We start from the raw sequence: 18,539 nt of genomic DNA, 5'->3' as shown, positions 1-18,539 counted from the left end.
GCTGCAGGTCCCTGTCTGTACCCGATCCACAGAGGATATGAGTGTGTTACAGCCCCATCTAGGAAGCACTGACTCTTTAGCTCAAACCGTAGCAGCTCATGCTGTTGGTTCTGGAAGTCAATCCCCAGTGTGTCGGCCAAGATGGCGGCTGTCACATCAGGACCTTAACGTTTGGCTCTGTAAAAAAGAAATGAATTGCAGTGTTACAGCTATAACAGACTGTGTAGCGTTTTTTTTAAAAAAGTGTGGCTGACAAAAACACACCATTTCAGAGAACATTCCCAGGCCACTTTGCAGCAGGAGGAAGGGTAAATATCCCCAGATCTCCTCTTCGGCTGTGAAGATGGATCTTCTACAGCAGGGGTCGGCAACCTTTCAGAAGGGTGTGCCAAGTCTTCATTTATTCACTCTAATTTAAGGTTTCACATGCCAGTCATACATTTTAATGTTTTTAGAAGGTCTCTTTCTATAAGTCTATAATATAGAACTAAACTATTGTTGTATGTAAAGTAAATAAGGTTTTTAAAATGTTTAAGAATTTTCATTTAAAATTAAATTAAAATGCAGAGCCCCCCGGACCGGTGACCAGGACCCAGGCAGTGAGAGTGCCACTGAAAATCAGCTTGTGTGCCGCCTTCAGCAGGCGTGCCATAGGTTGCCTACCCCTGGTCTACAGCTTTACATGGGCTTCCAAACTATCTGGTCTTGTAACTGAATGAGCCTTGACTGAGATGCATCATTGCCTCCATGGAGTCCAAGGTGGAGTACGTACAATGGAGTGATTGATCGAGGCCAGGGGTGCGGAATGGACTGAAGGGAGGATTTTAACTAGAAACACTTTCCTTAGCAATCTTACTCCTATCAAATTGCCAGTTTTTAACATGGTAACTGGCCAAATAATAAGTGTCTGCTGAAAAACAACCAGGTTATAATAAGCCAAAGGGAGGAAGGTATTATTCACCTCCGCTCTCCTTCTGTGTCACTCATGGCATGGAATAGAAGAGCAGTCTTGTTATTCAGGTGTTAAATTATATAATGGGATGAAACTAACCTTTCTTTCCAGCTTGCATTGCCCTCCCCTTGACCTTGTAATATGAGGAATTTGACAGCAGTGAGTAGAACAGAAGAGGGTCCTGCTTGGATCCCTTGACCTGATCTCTGACTCTTGCATAAGGCCCTGAGGGAAGTTCAGATCTGCAGAAACGATTTGCCGTATTGTCGAGGAGTGCACTTGGGTTACTGGATGAGTCTTGCCTAAATTGTCCAGGCAAAACAACATCATGAAGAACCAGTGTGGAGAACGCAACTACTAGGCTGCATTTTATGTGTGAATAACACTCTTCTGAACATCCATTTATTTCATTTCCCAGGCTGAAATTATCAAATGATGAAATCAAACGTGCAATTTTAACAATGGATGAACACGAGGATCTGCCGAAAGACATGTTAGAGCAGGTGGGTGACGGGTGCTTACTGTCATGCATGTTGTTGTTAGTATTGGATGCCTTTCAAAATAAGACAGACTTGTGACAGATTCATGAATGGTAGCTTTAAAATAACTCCGATTTGCGACACAGAGATGAGTTTGTCCGCACAGCCTTTACAACACCTTTGCTCTCCAAAGCAGAGGATGTGCCGCTCAGGTCACGTTTTGCACGTTTGCTAACAGTATTTACTGATCGTGTTTTCATAACCACAAACCCTTGTGCTCAGATCTCAGCAATGCATTTGACACCATAGGGGATGGCTCAGTCCAATCAACGGTTTGCTATTGCTAGACAAAATCCCAGTTTCTGGACATACAGCAGATGAGGGGTCTCCTCCATCAGCGCTATTCCAGTTTTAGGCTTCTATCACTCCTTTTGAAACCAATGGAGTTACGCTGGTGCATAGCTGGAGCAGTGAGTCTGGCCCCAGAGCCTTTCCTCGCAGTGCTGTTTTGCAGGTTCCCGGAGCTAGGGCTCACGTTGGTATGCAGAGCATGAAGATGACATTCTGTTAAAGCTAAAACTCGCAAGGGTAGATTCATTGTGACATCTGTGCACGCCATGTTACTTCCATAGGAATCTGATTAGTCACTGGGACTCCCAGCCCATGAATGCTGTCAGGCAATGTTGCCGTGATCTTGATTTCTTTATTGATTGAACTTCTACAGGGCGCTTGGAGCCTTCGCAAACAAACCAGACACAAGGCTCCAGCTCCTTGGAGTAAGTGCTTTCATTCAGATCAGTGACACACAGTACATGGGGTGCGGTGGAGGTAGGAATTAGAAGTGAATCAAAAGGAAAGGCTTGTTATTTCTTAATAGAGGCGGGGCAGATGCCCCTCCTTGGTGTGATTTTATTTAAAGAGCCGTTTTATAAAAGCAGCAGGCACCAGAGTGCGGTGATGCTGCCTGACTAACATCACCACACCTAGGGCCAAGCTGTCCGTGTGGGAGGGCAGCTCCGCACCCTGGAGTGCCTCATTGCTTGAGCAGTTTTGTCCCCGGGGGACTCTAGCTCTGCCGGATCGATTCACTCCAGACAGCAAGGTGAAATGATGGGTTTATTTATGCCTTTAAAAAGTAAGGGCCATTGGTTTAGCCAAACGTGCAGAATTCAAATGGTGAGTCAAGAGTCTTGGTCTTGCTGTGAACCCTTAGTCAGCCAGCTGGGGAACTGCTTGTTCTGGAGATATCCCCGACTGGCAGTTCCCTGCCTTCCCAGGCAAAAGGGGGTGCAGCTTTAGCACTCCTGTCCAGTCCCTAGGGGCTGCAGGCAGCTGGCGGTAATTGAGAGCGGCTCTGTGTTGGTTTATTCTCGTTGGAATTTCCTGAGGGCTGAAGGTTTCATGCCCAGGTGGCTGCACTGCTGGTGTTCATGTGGGAAGGCACGTCATCTGCCAGCCTGGCACAGGGTCTCCTAGCCAGCCAGAGAGGGTAGCGAGGCACTTGGGGATGCTGGAATAGGAGAGCTTAGCATCATTGAGGGGTTCAGGGCTGCCGTAAGCTGGTGGCTGCTTTGACCAGTTGTGGGCGTGTAACTTTAACCAGAGGAGACGACACCAGGGCTGCAAGCTCCCCCGCGTGTTTTCCTTTGCCCGCCAGCATCGCCTCCCTCTCACTCCAGTTCAGCTTCACTCAGCTGTTCCTTATCCAGGAGCTGATGTCAGCCAAGCACTAGTGAGGGGGGTGGTGCATTGACAGCAGATTGAGGGCTGTCTTCCCGGCAGTACCGAAGAGGCACTGATCTACGTTCTAGCCAACTCAATGTCTGAGCTAAAATACCGGAGTTCTAATCCCAGCTCTGACATTAAATTGCCGAGACACCTTGGGCATCTCAGGGAAATAAACAAAGAGCTATCGGCTGTCTATAAAATAGAGATAATACTTCTACCTCCCAGAGCAGAGTTGGGAGGATTAATTAGCTGGAATATAATTTGCAAGTAAAAACACCCTGATGGCAACCAGGGCTGGCTAGAAAACAAGAATTCCATTTTCTGAAAAGTTTTGAGATTTGTTATCATGGGGCTAAGACCTTTCGAAACTTTTTTTTCCATGGAAAAAGCACACGAGAGAGAGAGAGAAAGACACTCCTGAATAGCTTGGTGATGACACTCCCCTGGAAAGTGGGAGACCCAGAAATCCCTGTTCTGGATCAGGCAGAATCAAGACGTGAACCTGAGTCATCCACATCCTATTGTGGGCTCTTGAATAGTTTGGGGTGGTTCTCGCTCTCTGTTGCATTCTGGACCTGAGAAACTTTCCCAGTGAAATGTTCATTGCCACGACTATGTTTCCCTGAAACATTTTGGTTTCAACACAACTGCATTTTTGCTGGGGGTAATGTCTTGTCTAAATTTTTTCAACCATTTTTAGTTCTTTCCTTTGATCTGACCACTAGGAAATTTCAGAACCACTGTGCTACCATCTAAAATAATTGCATTATAACAGACTGGGTGAAGATTCAGCTTAGCCGGTGTAAAATCAAACCATATGTCCAGGGCATGGTGGAAAGTACTGAACAGTAATGTGTGTGTGGGGAAACGGCAGACATTCAGTATTTCTTAGGCAAACTGTAATAGCTCCATATTGCACCCTCTGTACGTGGGGGAGGTTTGGGGGTGAAAGTAGACACAGCAATGTTTCATTTTCTATTCATTTGTTAATGAAGCCAAAGCCCCATTATAAGAAAGGGACTGCATAAAAACAAGTGTAGGTCTCGTGTCTAAATTGTGTTTCCTTTTAGCTCCTGAAATTTGTTCCTGAGAAAGCCGATATTGACCTTCTGGAGGAGCACAAACATGAATTAGATCGCATGGCCAAGGCTGACAGGTTCCTCTTTGAAATGAGCAGGTATGCTTGAATCTACCAGCTGCAGAATGTCAGCAGGTTACACACTAGACCTATTGGAATGGCAGCTGAGCAGATTAGTCACAGGGCTTCTCTAAAATATTTAGATAAATGAGCCAGATAATCTTGTGTAATGCAGCTGGGGAGTCTAATGAGGCCTGGCTTGAAAATCCACTTGGATATTTTTATTTATTTTGTGGCTCACATACACATGTGTGAGCCTGTTGCCTTGCTGCCCTGGGGATAAATTAGGAACTTCCATCTGCAGCCTTCATCTCCCAGTGCTGAATGTTTAAAGCTAGAAAACTCTGCAAAGAGTATCAGAGGGGTAGCCGTGTTAGTCTGAATCTGTAAAAAGCAACAGAGGGTCCTGTGGCACCTTTAAGATTAACAGAAGTATTGGGAGCATAAGCTTTCGTGGGTAAGAACCTCACTGAAGAAGTGAGGTTCTTACCCACGAAAGCTTATGCTCCCAATACTTCTGTTAATCTTAAAGGTGCCACAGGACCCTCTGTTGCTTTCTGCAGAGAGTGTGGTTAAAAGTAGAGAGCACTGTCCAAATTATGCAAGACAGGAGCGATTTTCCTTTTTCTGTACTGTGGGCCAGATTCTCAGCAGGTATAAAACAATACAACTCTCATGGATTTAAACCAGCTGAAGATCTGGCCCTCTGTCCAGAAATTTTTACCATTAACTGTAAAGTTTGCATTACCTAGAGGGGGGGGGGGAACACCTTAGCAAATGCTGCTGCATTTTCAGGACCTATGAACATAAGCTTTGCCATGCTAGCAAAGATCTTCAAGCCAACAGATCCCAAAGTGTTGCCTCCAGCAGTGATGTACCTTTAATGCTTCAGAGGAACTTGGTTAACTGTAGAGGCCAGCTTTTTTGATACTGAAGGTTGCAGGTTCCACATAGCTGGTAGCTGTGTTGTTTGTCTGTCTGTCTATGCAGCTATAGCCCATTACAAATGTACTGAGGACTCGGTTCAGGGGAGCATCTCTGTTCAGGACAGCTCATGAGCACATGCTTAAGTGAATTCAATGGGACTGAAATCCGTGTCTAAAGTTAAGCAAGTGGTGATATAATGCCCTGAAGGGGGATGGACTTAAGCGTACGTTTACCTGGCTTGGGGCCTAAGAGATGGCAGTTTCAGGCATCATCTTTTCTGTCCCACTACAGTCCAAAGAGAAAGGTGCTCTCAAGGTCAAATTGGCCCTTCCGATCTGCAGCTGTGAATAGTGGAGTGGCTGCGTCCTGTCGGTAGCAAACTAATTTCAATGTCTGCATCTTTTACTCTGACAGGATAAATCACTATCAGCAAAGGCTGCAGTCCCTTTACTTCAAAAAGAAGTTTGCGGAGAGAGTTGCAGAAGTTAAGCCCAAGATTGAATGTAAGTTAATGGGGATTTTGTTGTTTTTATTGGTTTGCTTGAAAGCTTTTGCTGATGTGTCAAGTATTCCCCAATTTTCACATCATTCATAAAGCCCAGATTCACTCAATGTATTCTTCTCAATAAAACCAAACATGTTTGTGTCTAGCAAGGCCCTGGAATCCAGAAATGAAAATCTGTTTCTAAACAGAAATATTTTCCCTCCTGATGCACTGGAGTATTGATTTGTTATTGTAGCGTTGCCCTTGTCAGTTTGGTTTTTTAAAGGGGGAGGGGGAGAACTGAGGTTTTTATCTCAAAACTAAATATACCCAAGCTATATATACAAAGAGGGAGAGGTCAGATTTTGGATGTATTGGTATCAACAGGATTGCTTTAAGGAAGACGTGATTATTAATACTTTCAAATGTTTTACGATATTATTTAGAATAGCTTGAATTCATCAACCCCAACAGGTGGTTGTCAAGCTGGGTGGAGTAGCTCACGAATGTGGGTGCCAACCTCAGGGCAGCCTGTTACAAGCCAGGGCTCAAATACCAAACTGGTTGTGTGATCTATACTTAGGGTACGTCTACACTACCCGCTGGATCAGCGGGTTGTGATCGATCTATTGGGGATTGATTTATCACATCTAGTGTAGACACGATAAATTGATCCCCGATCGCTCTGCCATCGACTCCTGCACTCCACCGCAGCGAGAGGCGGAAGCGGGGTCGACGGGCGAGCGGCAGTAGTTGACCCCGCGCCGTGAGTACGTGAGGTAAATCGACCTAAGATACATAGACTTCAGCTACGCTATTCTCGTAGCCGAAGTTGCGTATCTTAGGTCGATTCCCCCATCCCATCCCACCCCACCCCAGTGTAGACCAGGCCTTAGATTTCACCAGCCAAGTATCGAGCGTGAACTCCTCAAGCATTGTAACAGCCTTAACGTGGAGCCACAGACAGTCCCGTTGGGCACTCCGGACCTGTCTTGACACTTAGGCAAGCCTGCCTTTGTGATAGATGGTCCCTTACATCAAAAATCACAGCAATGCTCTGGTTACTCCCAGTCCCAAAGGACCAGTCACTTACCTCAGGTCAATTGTACCTTAGTTCTCTCACCAAAGCCAACACTTGTAGCCTATTAACTAGGAAAAAGAAATGAGTTATTTACAAGGTTAAAGCAGGTAATGTACACACAGAGATGAGTTACAGTCTTAGGTTTCAAAGGTGATAGAAACGGCTCTAATGTGCAAGCTCTGTATCGCCTTTAGGGCTAAGCCAAGCTAAGCAGTTTGGGGGTTCCTTGCTTTTGCTTAGAAAAGTTGCCCTCTCCAAATTTGAAACAGTGCAGTGATACAGATCCTTGGATCAGGGATTTTTATCCCCTTCCCCTAGAGTTCAAAGTGTGATGGGACGAGGGTTTGTGCGAGTCTCCTCTTCCTGGGCACGGGGGGAGCGATCAACGAAGTCTTTTGTCCACTGATGTTTCACAATGCCTTGTCTAGGCCTTCTTCGGTTGGGCAGGAGATGACACCTCTTATGTTAAACTAGTATTTCAGACTTGGTAATGCTTCTCTCCTGACTGTGGGGTTTCCCGTTTCAGAGCCAACACTTCTACAGTTACAAAGCAAACACTAACTATTACCTTATAACAGGTATTACGAGTACAGACAGCAACTCACAAGCATTTCATAAAGTCCAAACACTAACACACTGTCAACTTAACATGTCTTTTAACAATGCTAACACACAGGTGAGCCAGCATGCATTTGTCAGTGCTCAGTGAGGCCGAGGGGCCTTGGCTTGAGCTGGCACCTGGTCTGCCAGCATCACAGTGGTAATCCGCAACATTTGGTCTGCAGTTCCAGATAGCTTTTGTTATGGTGGCTTGGTATTTAAAGTAACCATCAAACTAGTCTGTGTGTTATGTACTGCCAGAACCTAACTGCAGCAAAAACATTTTTTTCCCCCTTTTAGCAATCCGCGCTGGCTCAAAGGAGGTGCTTCAGAGTAACAGCCTGAAGCAGTTGTTGGAGGTGGTTCTGGCCTTTGGAAACTACATGAATAAAGGCCAGAGAGGCAATGCCTTTGGGTTCAAAATCATCAGCCTAAACAAGATTGCAGACACGAAGTCCAGCATTGACAAGTGAGCGGCTCAGCCTGTCGCATCGGTGAAAGTGTTTATGGATTCTGAATAGCTCAGAGGATCCATAAATTACTCCCTTCTTCATAGGTGTGGGGGGAGCAGTCAGTGTTTCACAATGTCTAATTTGGTTTCAATGGGCCTTCTTGTAAGCAAGACTTAATACCTTCAGTAGAAAGCCAGCGTTTTACACTGGTTCAGCCGTCTGTCCTGTTGGAGTTGCACAGTTACAGAGGTTAACCATGCAAACACTCAATATAACTTTATACCGGGGGATACAGATGTTATCAGTGAGATCAATATGTGCCGCATCCTACAAGCATTTCATCAAATATAAACACGCTCTTACAACGCTACTATCAGTTTTAACAATAGTAACACACAGGTGAGCCAGACTTGTTACCAGCTACGCATTTGTCAGTGTTCAGTGAGGCCTTGGGGCGTTGGCATGAGCCAGCATCACACTTGCGTTTCTGGGCGAGCTCAAGGATACCTTAGACACCCCAGTGGTAGGCACCTAAGAAATCCCTTGGACAGACAGCGACTGTATAATATCAGGGGGTTGAGGAAATGCCATTGAAATGATTCCCACCAGCTACCATGAGTGGGGTGCCTCCGTGTCTCTAGCAGGCTCTGGGAAGGGACATTAGCAGATACTGCAATGGCGGGGCCATTTAGGTTTCATGCACACCTCGTGTACTGTTCAGTCCAGAGATTGGGGTGGTTGGTCACTGGGTCCGCTTTGAGGGGAGTATTTTTGCTGCAGGCCTGGAGCGACTTTTGGTCCCTTTCTGTAGAGTTATAGCTCAATTTATAAAATGTGCCTGACTACATCGCAGGACACATCCCACACTGGAAACAACACAAGGGATTTTGCTGCCCTGAGCGTCCCTCCAGTGCTGGGCCATGCAGCCAGGCCAGAGCTGTGTTGATGGGGCACCCAGTATCCTGCTGATGTTGTGGGGAGGGGGCTGTTTGGGAAGCCCCAGCTTCTCTCTCACACCCCCCAGCCTGTCCTGGGGTTGCAGGTGGGCCAGCCTGGAATTGAACTGGCTCCCAGCTCCAGTCACCTCCTGGTGAATGAGGGCTGCTGCAAAGTGCAGGGGCCCCCTCAAAGGGGCTGCAGCCATGCTGGGCAGCTCCCAGATGGTGCAGGGTGCGGTGAGAAGTGGCCAGGCTGGAGGCACCCATACAAAATAACATCCTAAATGAGCAGAGGGGCAGTCTGTGTCTAATGCTGCTGGCACCATACAAAATGTATTAAAACATGCAGTGTTTCCTCTTTGCCAAGAAGCAGAAAGAGGAGGACGCTTCTCTGGACTGTCTCCCTCCAGCCACCCTTTTCAGCAGGTGCTTGAGAGAATCTGTGGGCCCTTGCCCTGTGACCTAGCTGTCAACAGACTTGAACTGTGTTGGATGAGGGGGGAATGATGTTCTAGAGTCTAGTGCCCTCCATTGAGAATCCTTGGTCACCAGCCCCTAGATGTCTGATTGTAGGGACTCCTGGCCTGAGCTCCCCAGTTGACCTTGGCTCCTGGAGAGAGGGAGGCAGCCTCCATGATAGCCAGACCCCAAGTCTGGTAAGAAATTATAAACCAAAGTCAACACCTGGAATTGCATAGGAAATGGATGCAGTTCCTGGAGCACCGAGGTAACATGTCCACTGCAGCTAATGTTGCCTAATAGGCAGGCAGCCACCTTCTGCACGAGGCCTGGGTGGAGAGCATCAGCCACCTTGGGGGTGGAAGGCAGCTGTTGTTTGACAGTGTGCCCAATGCTACCCAGCCATCAGGACAGGAAGTGAAGAATGCCCTAACTAATTAGAACTTCCAGAAGCGTTTAGACACATAGAATATAATGACCAAAGCAAGAATTTGGCCAGGACACTGGCACTAATGCCTAACTTCTGAGGCTAGTGACAGTTTACTATCTGTAATTTCGTCTTTCTTTTATCATAGGAACATCACCCTTTTGCACTATCTCATAACTGTAGTTGAGAAGAAATATCCCAAAGTCCTCGGTCTTCATGAACAGCTGCGAGACATCCCTCAAGCAGCCAAAGTAAAGTAGGTAGAAGTTAAGGTGGCAACTTTAAACCAACAGAATATTGTACATGCGATAATATTACTGCGTTCTTCTTTGCTTGCGTTTCTTCAGATGAGCTCCCTTCCCCACCACTGTCTGGAATCCACCATTTAGAGAGAAGCAAAAGGCTGTTGACAAAACACACGTCAACTGTAGAGATTTTAAACCCCTGACATAACAGAAAAGAATTGTAAATCTCTTAATTGTGACAAGAGGAGAGCCACTCGGAACAGCCGTGTCCTGTTATGCTTACTGCAGAAGCCTTTATACTCCATTTATGAATGTAGACACAATTTTAAAATGAATGAATTTTGTACAAGGATGGGGTTGCAGATATAGGTCAGATATTTAAATGTGAATGCAATGACAATATCTGCACAAATATGTGTACTCCTTTTTCTGCATGTGGCCCGACTTTAGGGCATGCAAAGCAGGGAGCTGTTCACCCAAGCATGTCTAAACCAATAATGCAAGCCTTGTGGCATCTGCTGCATTCTTTGAAAACGTGGCCCATTGCTTACTAAATTCTGCCCACTCGTTTTTTAAACCAGTTGCAAGTGGATTGGATTTCCTCTGGTTCAGTAAAGCCCTTAAGCACATGCTTAAGTCTCACTAAAACGAATAAGGTTTCAAAATGTTGCTGCTGTGGGGTTTGAGTGTGTATTAATAAGTCAAAGGTGCAGGCATGTCTAAGGCTGAACTGCATGTGACTGAGGATATATTGATACATATTAAAAGGGATCATGTTAGATTGTTTAATCCTAAATTCTAGGGTTGGGGTGAGATGGGTATGTGTGGAATTTACAAAACCTCATAATGGCTTGTGGTTCTTTTCGTTTCAAAGGGCCCTTTTAATGCAAAGTGTAGATTCACTGTCCAAGACCAGCGACATGCACAATGCCATAAACGGTGGCAAGTGTTTTAATGTTTACAATAGATTGAGTTTTAGTAATTTTATATAATTTTATATATTAGAATTAATTCTATGTGGCCAAATCCTCAGAGGTAAGGGGTATGACAACAATGCAGCAGATATACCGGTCAAGAGGATGCTTGGACCTGGTGTTGAATATGGGTGGAGACACCATGGGAGCAGAGAGCAGTGTTTGGGGTGGGGGAGGCCTTATATAAATGAGATTAATCCCCTAACTCTACAACCAGCTCCTTACAGACCCTGGTCTCTGTATCCTTCCACACCAGGGCGATGGTGGTTATTGCCACTCTGAGGGGAAAGACACTGACTGAGGAGAGTTCCCTTATGATATTCATCTAAAAATTCCTGGGGCTGGAAGATTGAGGGACTGTCAGTTGGGGAGCAGGAAGGGTTTAACTTACTGTCTCCTTCCCCAGCCCCTCAGGGGGAGGAGGAGAAATCTTTTGCCCCGATAAGCCACAAGACCTCTCCACAGCCAACAGCTCTTTTAGAGATGCCTTCAGGTTGCTGGGCCTATTAAACCTTCCTCTTCAGCTACCACTCAGCCATGTCGATCTGGGTTGGGACATCATGGAGCCCCCGTTTGATCTGATGTCATTCCCCTGTGTCCCAATGGCTATATGTGGCAGTTGGGAGGTGGAAGGGAACGGGGAGCTGGGGGAAACAAACAGTGCCCCTAAGGAAGAATTTGGTGGCCCCACCATTGCTACGTGGCTACCGGGAGGGTCGCAGGTAAGGTTTCCTCCCCCCAAACTTATACAAGGCTCCACAGATAGGTTCTACGCCAAGATTTGGCCCGTGATTTTTAACTTGAGACTGTTCCTTTTATAACAAAGTGTGCGTAGCTCAAAATAAACAACCATAACCAGTTTCACGTTCATCAGTCTCTTTGGCCACTGTGTGTCAACATAACTTGCCGCATGAAAGCTGCTCATCCGAAAACAGGAAGCACCGTGAGGGATTATTTTAAATGGGGAAAACACAGTTGACTAGAGCACAGAGTTATGCAATTCATTGGGAAAGGCTTAAAATTAAAGCGTTTCCATTTTCCACAGCATGACTGAGCTGGAGAAAGAAATAAACACCTTGAGGAGCGGACTGAAGGCTGTGGAAACTGTAAGTATTATTTACCCACTTAATAGTCCACTCTGATTCCAAGCTTCATAGCATCCATCCTTAGGGAGGCAGGACAGGAAGCCCTTAGCAAAGCTGCTTTTATCTTACTTCCTGGAGATCAGTTTGTCTTTCCTTCCTGCCCTGCATGTGTGCCTGTTCTCTCAAGGCTGCTTCGGGACGGGAGTTACTGTACACTGGTTATAAATCAGCCAAACACCTAATAGATTCACAGGGAGCTGGGGTAAGTTTAGTTATTTGTTGTGTTGACCAAAACCATGAAGAGGTCATGAATGAGTACTCGGCTTGCACCTCTAAAACTGCCCATCCCAAAGCCCCCGGATCAGACAGCAGCTCCTCTTGCTTGGTCTTGAGCTCACGTGAGGCGTGGGAAGGAAGTGGTGAACAAATGGACTGGAAGATATTTCCATGCACGTAGGAGAAGGGGATCTATTGATAGTTGGGTGGCTCTCTACAATTCCATGTATAGATGTAGACAGAGAGCGAGCACCAAAATAATCCTGGCCTGGTGACCTGACAGTACATTGAGCCTATAAGTGATGAGAGAGCACATTTTACGTGCAATTCCGAAGCATCCTGTTGTGCTCCCTAAAGTGTTGTGCACAGCTCCATTCGACGATAGCAACTCTGCCTTGAGTAGTACTGACTGCATGTGAACATATGTATACAAATAATAGCAGTTTGGGGAACTAATTACTACGAGAAAAGTAATAGGCTTTCAATAGTTTGTTTTCCTATAACTCTTGCATTTGAGTTATATATATAGTTATAAAGAGATGGTGGTGGAGTTAAAGCTTCAGTAGCCACAGATACAATGAGATGGGTAAACTGGGTATGTTTTGCCCCTTTTTTTTTAGGGAAAAGCCCTGCGTAAATGATAAGACCAGGTTGTAGGTTTGTTACTGTTTGTTCATGTTTTATCTGATTTCTGCAGAGGTTTGGGGACTGTTGTCAGCCTTAATGTGCAAATTGAAGAGGCACCACTAGAAAGCAGCTAGCTAACTATGGAGAACACTGTGTGCCCTTACGTAGCTACCCAGCAGCAAAATGCTAATCTGGGAAGCTGGGGTTCCGCCAGCACCGCTCCTTCGGCAGACAAATTCCGAACAGTTTCGCTGGTTTCAGAGGGAAAATAAAACAGAAAATTGTCCTGTTTCTGCAAAGTCACACCCCAAAGAATTGGGCAGAATAGGAAGGGATGAGAATCAATTATTGCTATGGCAACGCTGTCCAGAGAGGTAGTCCTAGAATGAGACCTGCCACCTCTGGGTGTGTTTTACCATGCATCACCTCTGCTCTGTTCTGAGCAGAGAGGATGTGTCCCTAGCCTCTGTTTGCCAGAAGCTGGGTATGAGCGACGGGATGGATCACTTGACAATTCCTGTTCTGTTCATTCCCTCTGATGCACCTGGTATTGGCCACTGTCAGAAAACAGGATATTGGCTAGATGGACCTTTGGTCTGACCCAGTATGGCCTTTATGTTCTGATGTATTTCAACACCCTGCTTTCTCGCAAGAACAGAGAGTCAATGTCACATCTTTGTGCCCATGATCAGACACCTAGGTCCTAGGGTTTATTGTCAGACCATCTAGTAAAGTAATTGAAATCTTACCTGTGTTATAGCCTCTACATGGGGAAAGAGACTGGTCAAGTGTTTTTTAAGATGGGATATATTTGGGGTTTGTTAAATATGCTCAATCCTCTGTCCCTTTTTAAACAGACACTGACCAAAATTAAATTTATTTCCTTAAGGAACTGGAATACCAGAAATCACAGCTCTCTCGGCCTGGAGACAAGTTTGTGTCAGTCGTCAGCCAGTTCATCACATTAGCCAGCTTCGGCTTCTCCGACGTTGAAGATCTTCTGATGGAAGCTAAAGAACTGGTAAGATCCCTGGTATAATCCATGATCTTCCTAGGGAATTATTTTAGAGGGGAGTGATTTGGTATTAAAGAACCTTCTGACATTGCGTGTCATATATCAGTAGATCTACCCCAAAGGATAGAAACAATAGATCAACTTCCCTCAAACCCAATTGATTTTTTTTTAAAGAACTTGAACAGTTGAACATTTCAAAGTCAGAAAATACATCTAGTACATACACCAATATATATGATCCATTGCAAACAGAAAGACTCACTCCCTGAAAGTTACTTGGGTGAAATAACAATTCAGACATAACCTCAGTCTTCTATTCTGAGACCTGTGTGGCTGACCCTGCTATCTCCGGAGAAAGAGAGGACAAGCCCAGCAATGACTGAAGCCTTTCTCAAATCCTGCAGTTTATGGGCTCGTCTGCCCTAGAGCACTTTGTGTTTCAGTCAGGGCGTCGCTACCAGTGGAATATGTGCGCACGGCTGGTATAAGGCCTGTCCGTGCTGGGCTGACCTAAGCCCAGTTAGTGTGAGCTGTCATCTAACCTCTGTCAAAGACTGTGAACATCTTTGGTCTCCTCTTCACCCCTCCCTTCAGCCTTCCGCCTGCCCATAAATGCCCTCCAGGCACGGCCCTCAGGTATCTTCTCCCCAACTCCAGCACCACAGGTCTTCAGTCCTCCCCTGCCCCATCACAGTCCTCTGATCATGTCTCCCCACTGTATCCCCCACACACACCCGATGGAAATGCCACCTCCACTCCTGATCCGCAGAGTGGGGTTGTGGGATTCTCAGCCAGCAGATCTCTGAAGTTCCCCAGCTGAGGGAACGATCAAAGATGAGAGCTGTCGGCAGTCACAGCCCCATGGGCCTCATCCATGCTGGCGCTCAGCGGATTGAGCTGCAGTGGGCACTTATCCCGTACCAGCTATCGGGGTAATTTAATGCTGCCATTCGGCCAGTCAGCTGGTACGCTCTGATGTATGGCCGCAAGGTGCATTTCAGTCAGTGGAGATGCTACAATTGATAGCTCGCTCTAGTGTAGACAAGTCCTAAGTATCACTCAAGTCCTGCTCTAAAACGGCTGAGCTACTGCTTCGACAGCTGTCAGACAGGGCAGCAGCCATGCACTGGGCCCTGCGTCGTGCTCAGTCAATGCGATGCTCACTTTTAAAAGGCTCCTCTGGGTTTGAGTCTCGTTATCGTTATTTTGGGGGACGCTGGGTCAATCTTCTGGAATGTTCCAGGTGGTAGGAGGGTAACGTTTTCAGCATTGCCTAAGACTATGCCTGCGTGGCCCTGCAGTTCGGACTAAGGGGTGTGAATTGCAGAACGTGCTGCGCTGTACTTACCCTGTGTGGACGCTGAGGGTGCGAGGTACCATGTAGCTTGTGTCCTCCATGCCCTCAGAGGGGAGTTACACCCTTGTAAGCACTTCAGTTCCTAAGTCTCCTTGAAAGTTGGTGGGACTTTACCTTTAAAAATCTGGCCCTTTATAGTTTTTTAGGGGCTAAAAGGTGAGGATAGGTGTCTAGTGGGATTTTCAAAAGCACTGCTTAGCTGCCATTGACTTCAATGGGAATCAGTCACGTGGGTTCTTTGGAAAATTCCACCAGGCACCTATTTGTATCTTTAGGCCTCTAAATACCTTTTAAAATCTGGTCCTTAATATTCTAAGTCCCACTGACTTTCAATGAGACTTAGGAAGTGGCTAAGCCTCTTTTGAAAATAAGTGCACTTAGGCACTTCCAAAAATGTTACCCGTAATCTTTATCCTTATCAGCAGAGTGGAAACCAAAGTAACTAGTAAATGGTTTTTTTGTTTGTTTTTGTTTTAAAGCTCGATAATCTCAAAAACGTACAATCACAATTTTAACAAGGTTTATACACATTCTCTCTCTCTGCGCCCCACCTTTCCTCTCCTTCCCCCCCCCCCCCCCCCCCGCTGCAAATAAGCACAAGGAACCTCAGTCCAAAGGACAACTTCTATCAGTTGTAAAGGCACCTAGAAGCAGGGGCATATAATGGAAGTCTTGCGTCAACCTTAGCTACAGTGTTGCTATAATCACATTAATTGTCCATGAATGGTACTATAGGTCTTGCAAACTTCGTACTCCTCTAACTGGTGTCGTTTCTGACTGAATAATAAGTGCCTTTTAAAAGCTTCACTAACACATTTGGTTTCAATATTGAACCATGTGGCAACAATAAATAATACCCCCAAAAAATACTTCAAAGAAAACTTAAAAGTGCAAGTTTCCTGCCCCTGCCGTGTCTACTATTAGTTTTATGTCTTCAGTCTTTGGCACCACAATACTTTGCTTCCTTGTTTTTACTACTGCTTAGTTAATAAAACCGAGTAAGGTAATAAAGGATGTTAAGCAGAAACAGGAGTGTAAAACGTCTTACACGATTTAAAGGAACAGCCCATTGGAAAATCTTCGCTTAAAAGCCATCGCTTAATGAGCAGAAAACCAAGTATGATTTTTTTTAACTGATTTTTGAATGAATAGATAATCATTTCCCCTTCAATTCCCTGCTCCATCAAATACCACCTTAAATATTACGCTGGCTATCTGTCAGGCAGATGGTTTTCAGGAAAGGATTTTATTGGTTCAGTGGGCTCTCTCACTAGCTTGCTAAACTACTCCTTCCTGTTCTTTCCCCAGTTTACCAAGGCAGTGAAGTACTTTGGGGAAGACGCAAGCAAAATGCAGCCGGATGAGTTCTTTGGGATCTTTGATCAGTTTCTTCAAGCTGTGACTGAAGCCAAGCAGGAGAACGAAAACCTGAGGAAAAGGAAGGAGGAGGAGGAGCGTCGGGCGCGCATGGAAGCACAGGTTTGAGGAGAACTTGCCCGCTATGATCTTTAGTGCTCGTACTGTAGGCATGGTTGAGTCAGTGTCAGTGTGTGCTTCAGGATGCTAGACAGGGAGGAGAAAGGGGGAGGAACTGAGATGGTGACTGTTTCATTAGCACGTGCTCGGAAATGTAGGATTCATTTCAGTCCTCTGGGCTAGTGTGGGGTGGGACTTTGGAAGTTCTGCATCTTGACCTAATTCTGCTGCCATTGACATGGATGGTGGAACTTCCAGTGACTTCAATGGGAACAGTTACGCCTATGCTGAGAACTTTTGGAAGTCTCACCTGGCACTGCCTAGGTCTGTCTCTTCCCCTTGAGAGGAAGGATGGTCTTGTGAATAGGGCACTGGATTGGGATGCAAAAGACCTGGGTCCAGCCTATCCAGCTCTGCCCTGGACTTCCTGTGACCTCAGACAAGTCACTTCCTCTCTCTGAGTCTGTTTCCAAGCTGTAAAATGGAGATTATACTGACTTGATTTCTCCCACCCTAGCGTGTCTTGTTCTGTTTAGACTGTGAGCTCTCCAGGACAGGCCCCTCATCCTTGTCGATTTAGAGGGTTAGCTTTATAGAGCAGGGAATCTCTCTACCTCGGTGTATGTGCAGCCCACGGCACAATGGTGCCTCCATCTCAGTGCAACAGTAATACAAATAGTACATGCTGCTAATTGCTTCTCTTCAAAGCATAAGCAATTTTGCTCCAGGGAGTAGAGTCAAAAGGGACCTGTGGCTTTAAGATAACCATAGAGTGCAGTCCGGTACAGTCCCTAACGACTTCAGACCAGGCACAACAATTTTGCCTTTGGAAACTGTGAGAGCCAGGATGGAAGTGAAATCTTGCATTAAGCCAGATGTTTCATAGATTCCAAGGCTAGAAGGGACCATTGTGGTCATCTAGTCTGACTTCCTGTATAACACAGGCCCCAGAACTTCCTCAAAATAATTCCTAGAGCAGAGCTTTTAGGAAAAACCTCCGAGCTTGATTTAAAAATGGTCAGTGATGGAGAATCCAGCACAACCCTCAGTAAATTATTCAATGGTTAATTAATCCCACTGTTAAAAAATTATGCCTTATATACTGTCTCAATTTGTCTAGCTTCAGCTTCAAGCCATTGGATTGTTAGACCTTTCTCTGCCAGATGGAAGAGTACATTAAATATTTGTTCCCCTTATAAGTCCTTATAGACTGTAATCAAGTCACCCCTTAGCTTTCTCTTCGTTAAGCTAAATAGATTGAGCTCTTCGAGTCTATCACCGTATGGCATGTTTTCTATTCCTTGAATCCTTCTTGAGGCTCTTCTCTGAGCCCTCTCCAATATATCAACATCCTTCTTGAATTGTGGGTACCAGAGCTGGACACAGTATTCCAGCAGCAGTTGGACCAGTGTCAAATACAGACACTCTGCTCCTACTCGAGATTCCCCTATTTATGCATCCCAGGATCACATTAGCTCTTTTGACCACAGTGGGAGCTGCGGGCATGGATCAGCATTCATGTCGCACTCCCCATCAGCGGCCGGGCTGGGGAAGCTAACGATCCAACCAGACGACCAACCGGTGGTGATTCCTGGTCACGTGCCACCTGAGGCATGTTGCACATGCACTAAGAAGAAATGGGAGCTCATGTTCAGCTGATTATCCACCACAACCCCCAAATCTTTTTCAGGGTACATCTACACTTACCGGAGGGTCTGGCGGCAGGCAATCGATGTTCTGGGATCGATCCCAGAAGTGCTCGCCGTTGACGCCGGTACTCCAGCTCGGCGAGAGGAGTACACGGCATCGACGGGGGAGC

The 18,539-nt window shown here is 45.9% G+C and overlaps 1 protein-coding gene across 2 annotated transcripts in view; it reads left to right on the top strand.

Annotated features, from left to right (window-relative positions):
- Positions 1-18,539, top strand: part of DAAM1 (dishevelled associated activator of morphogenesis 1) — a 178,859-nt gene that overhangs the window by 155,447 nt on the left and 4,873 nt on the right. For both annotated transcript variants that reach the window (XM_008168243.4, XM_008168239.4), the window contains 8 exons: positions 1,371-1,455; positions 4,230-4,336; positions 5,639-5,727; positions 7,690-7,858; positions 9,814-9,921; positions 11,930-11,990; positions 13,762-13,893; positions 16,553-16,723. In XM_008168243.4, coding sequence (XP_008166465.2) covers positions 1,371-1,455; positions 4,230-4,336; positions 5,639-5,727; positions 7,690-7,858; positions 9,814-9,921; positions 11,930-11,990; positions 13,762-13,893; positions 16,553-16,723 — 922 coding nt within the window. The remainder of the gene's footprint in view (positions 1-1,370; positions 1,456-4,229; positions 4,337-5,638; positions 5,728-7,689; positions 7,859-9,813; positions 9,922-11,929; positions 11,991-13,761; positions 13,894-16,552; positions 16,724-18,539) is intronic.

The sequence above is a fragment of the Chrysemys picta genome, chromosome 4 (genome assembly GCF_011386835.1).
Source record: "Chrysemys picta bellii isolate R12L10 chromosome 4, ASM1138683v2, whole genome shotgun sequence".
NCBI classification, from domain to species: domain Eukaryota; kingdom Metazoa; phylum Chordata; order Testudines; family Emydidae; genus Chrysemys; species Chrysemys picta.
Note: the sequence above shows the minus strand (reverse complement) of the source record. Positions and strands in the feature narration are given on the sequence as shown.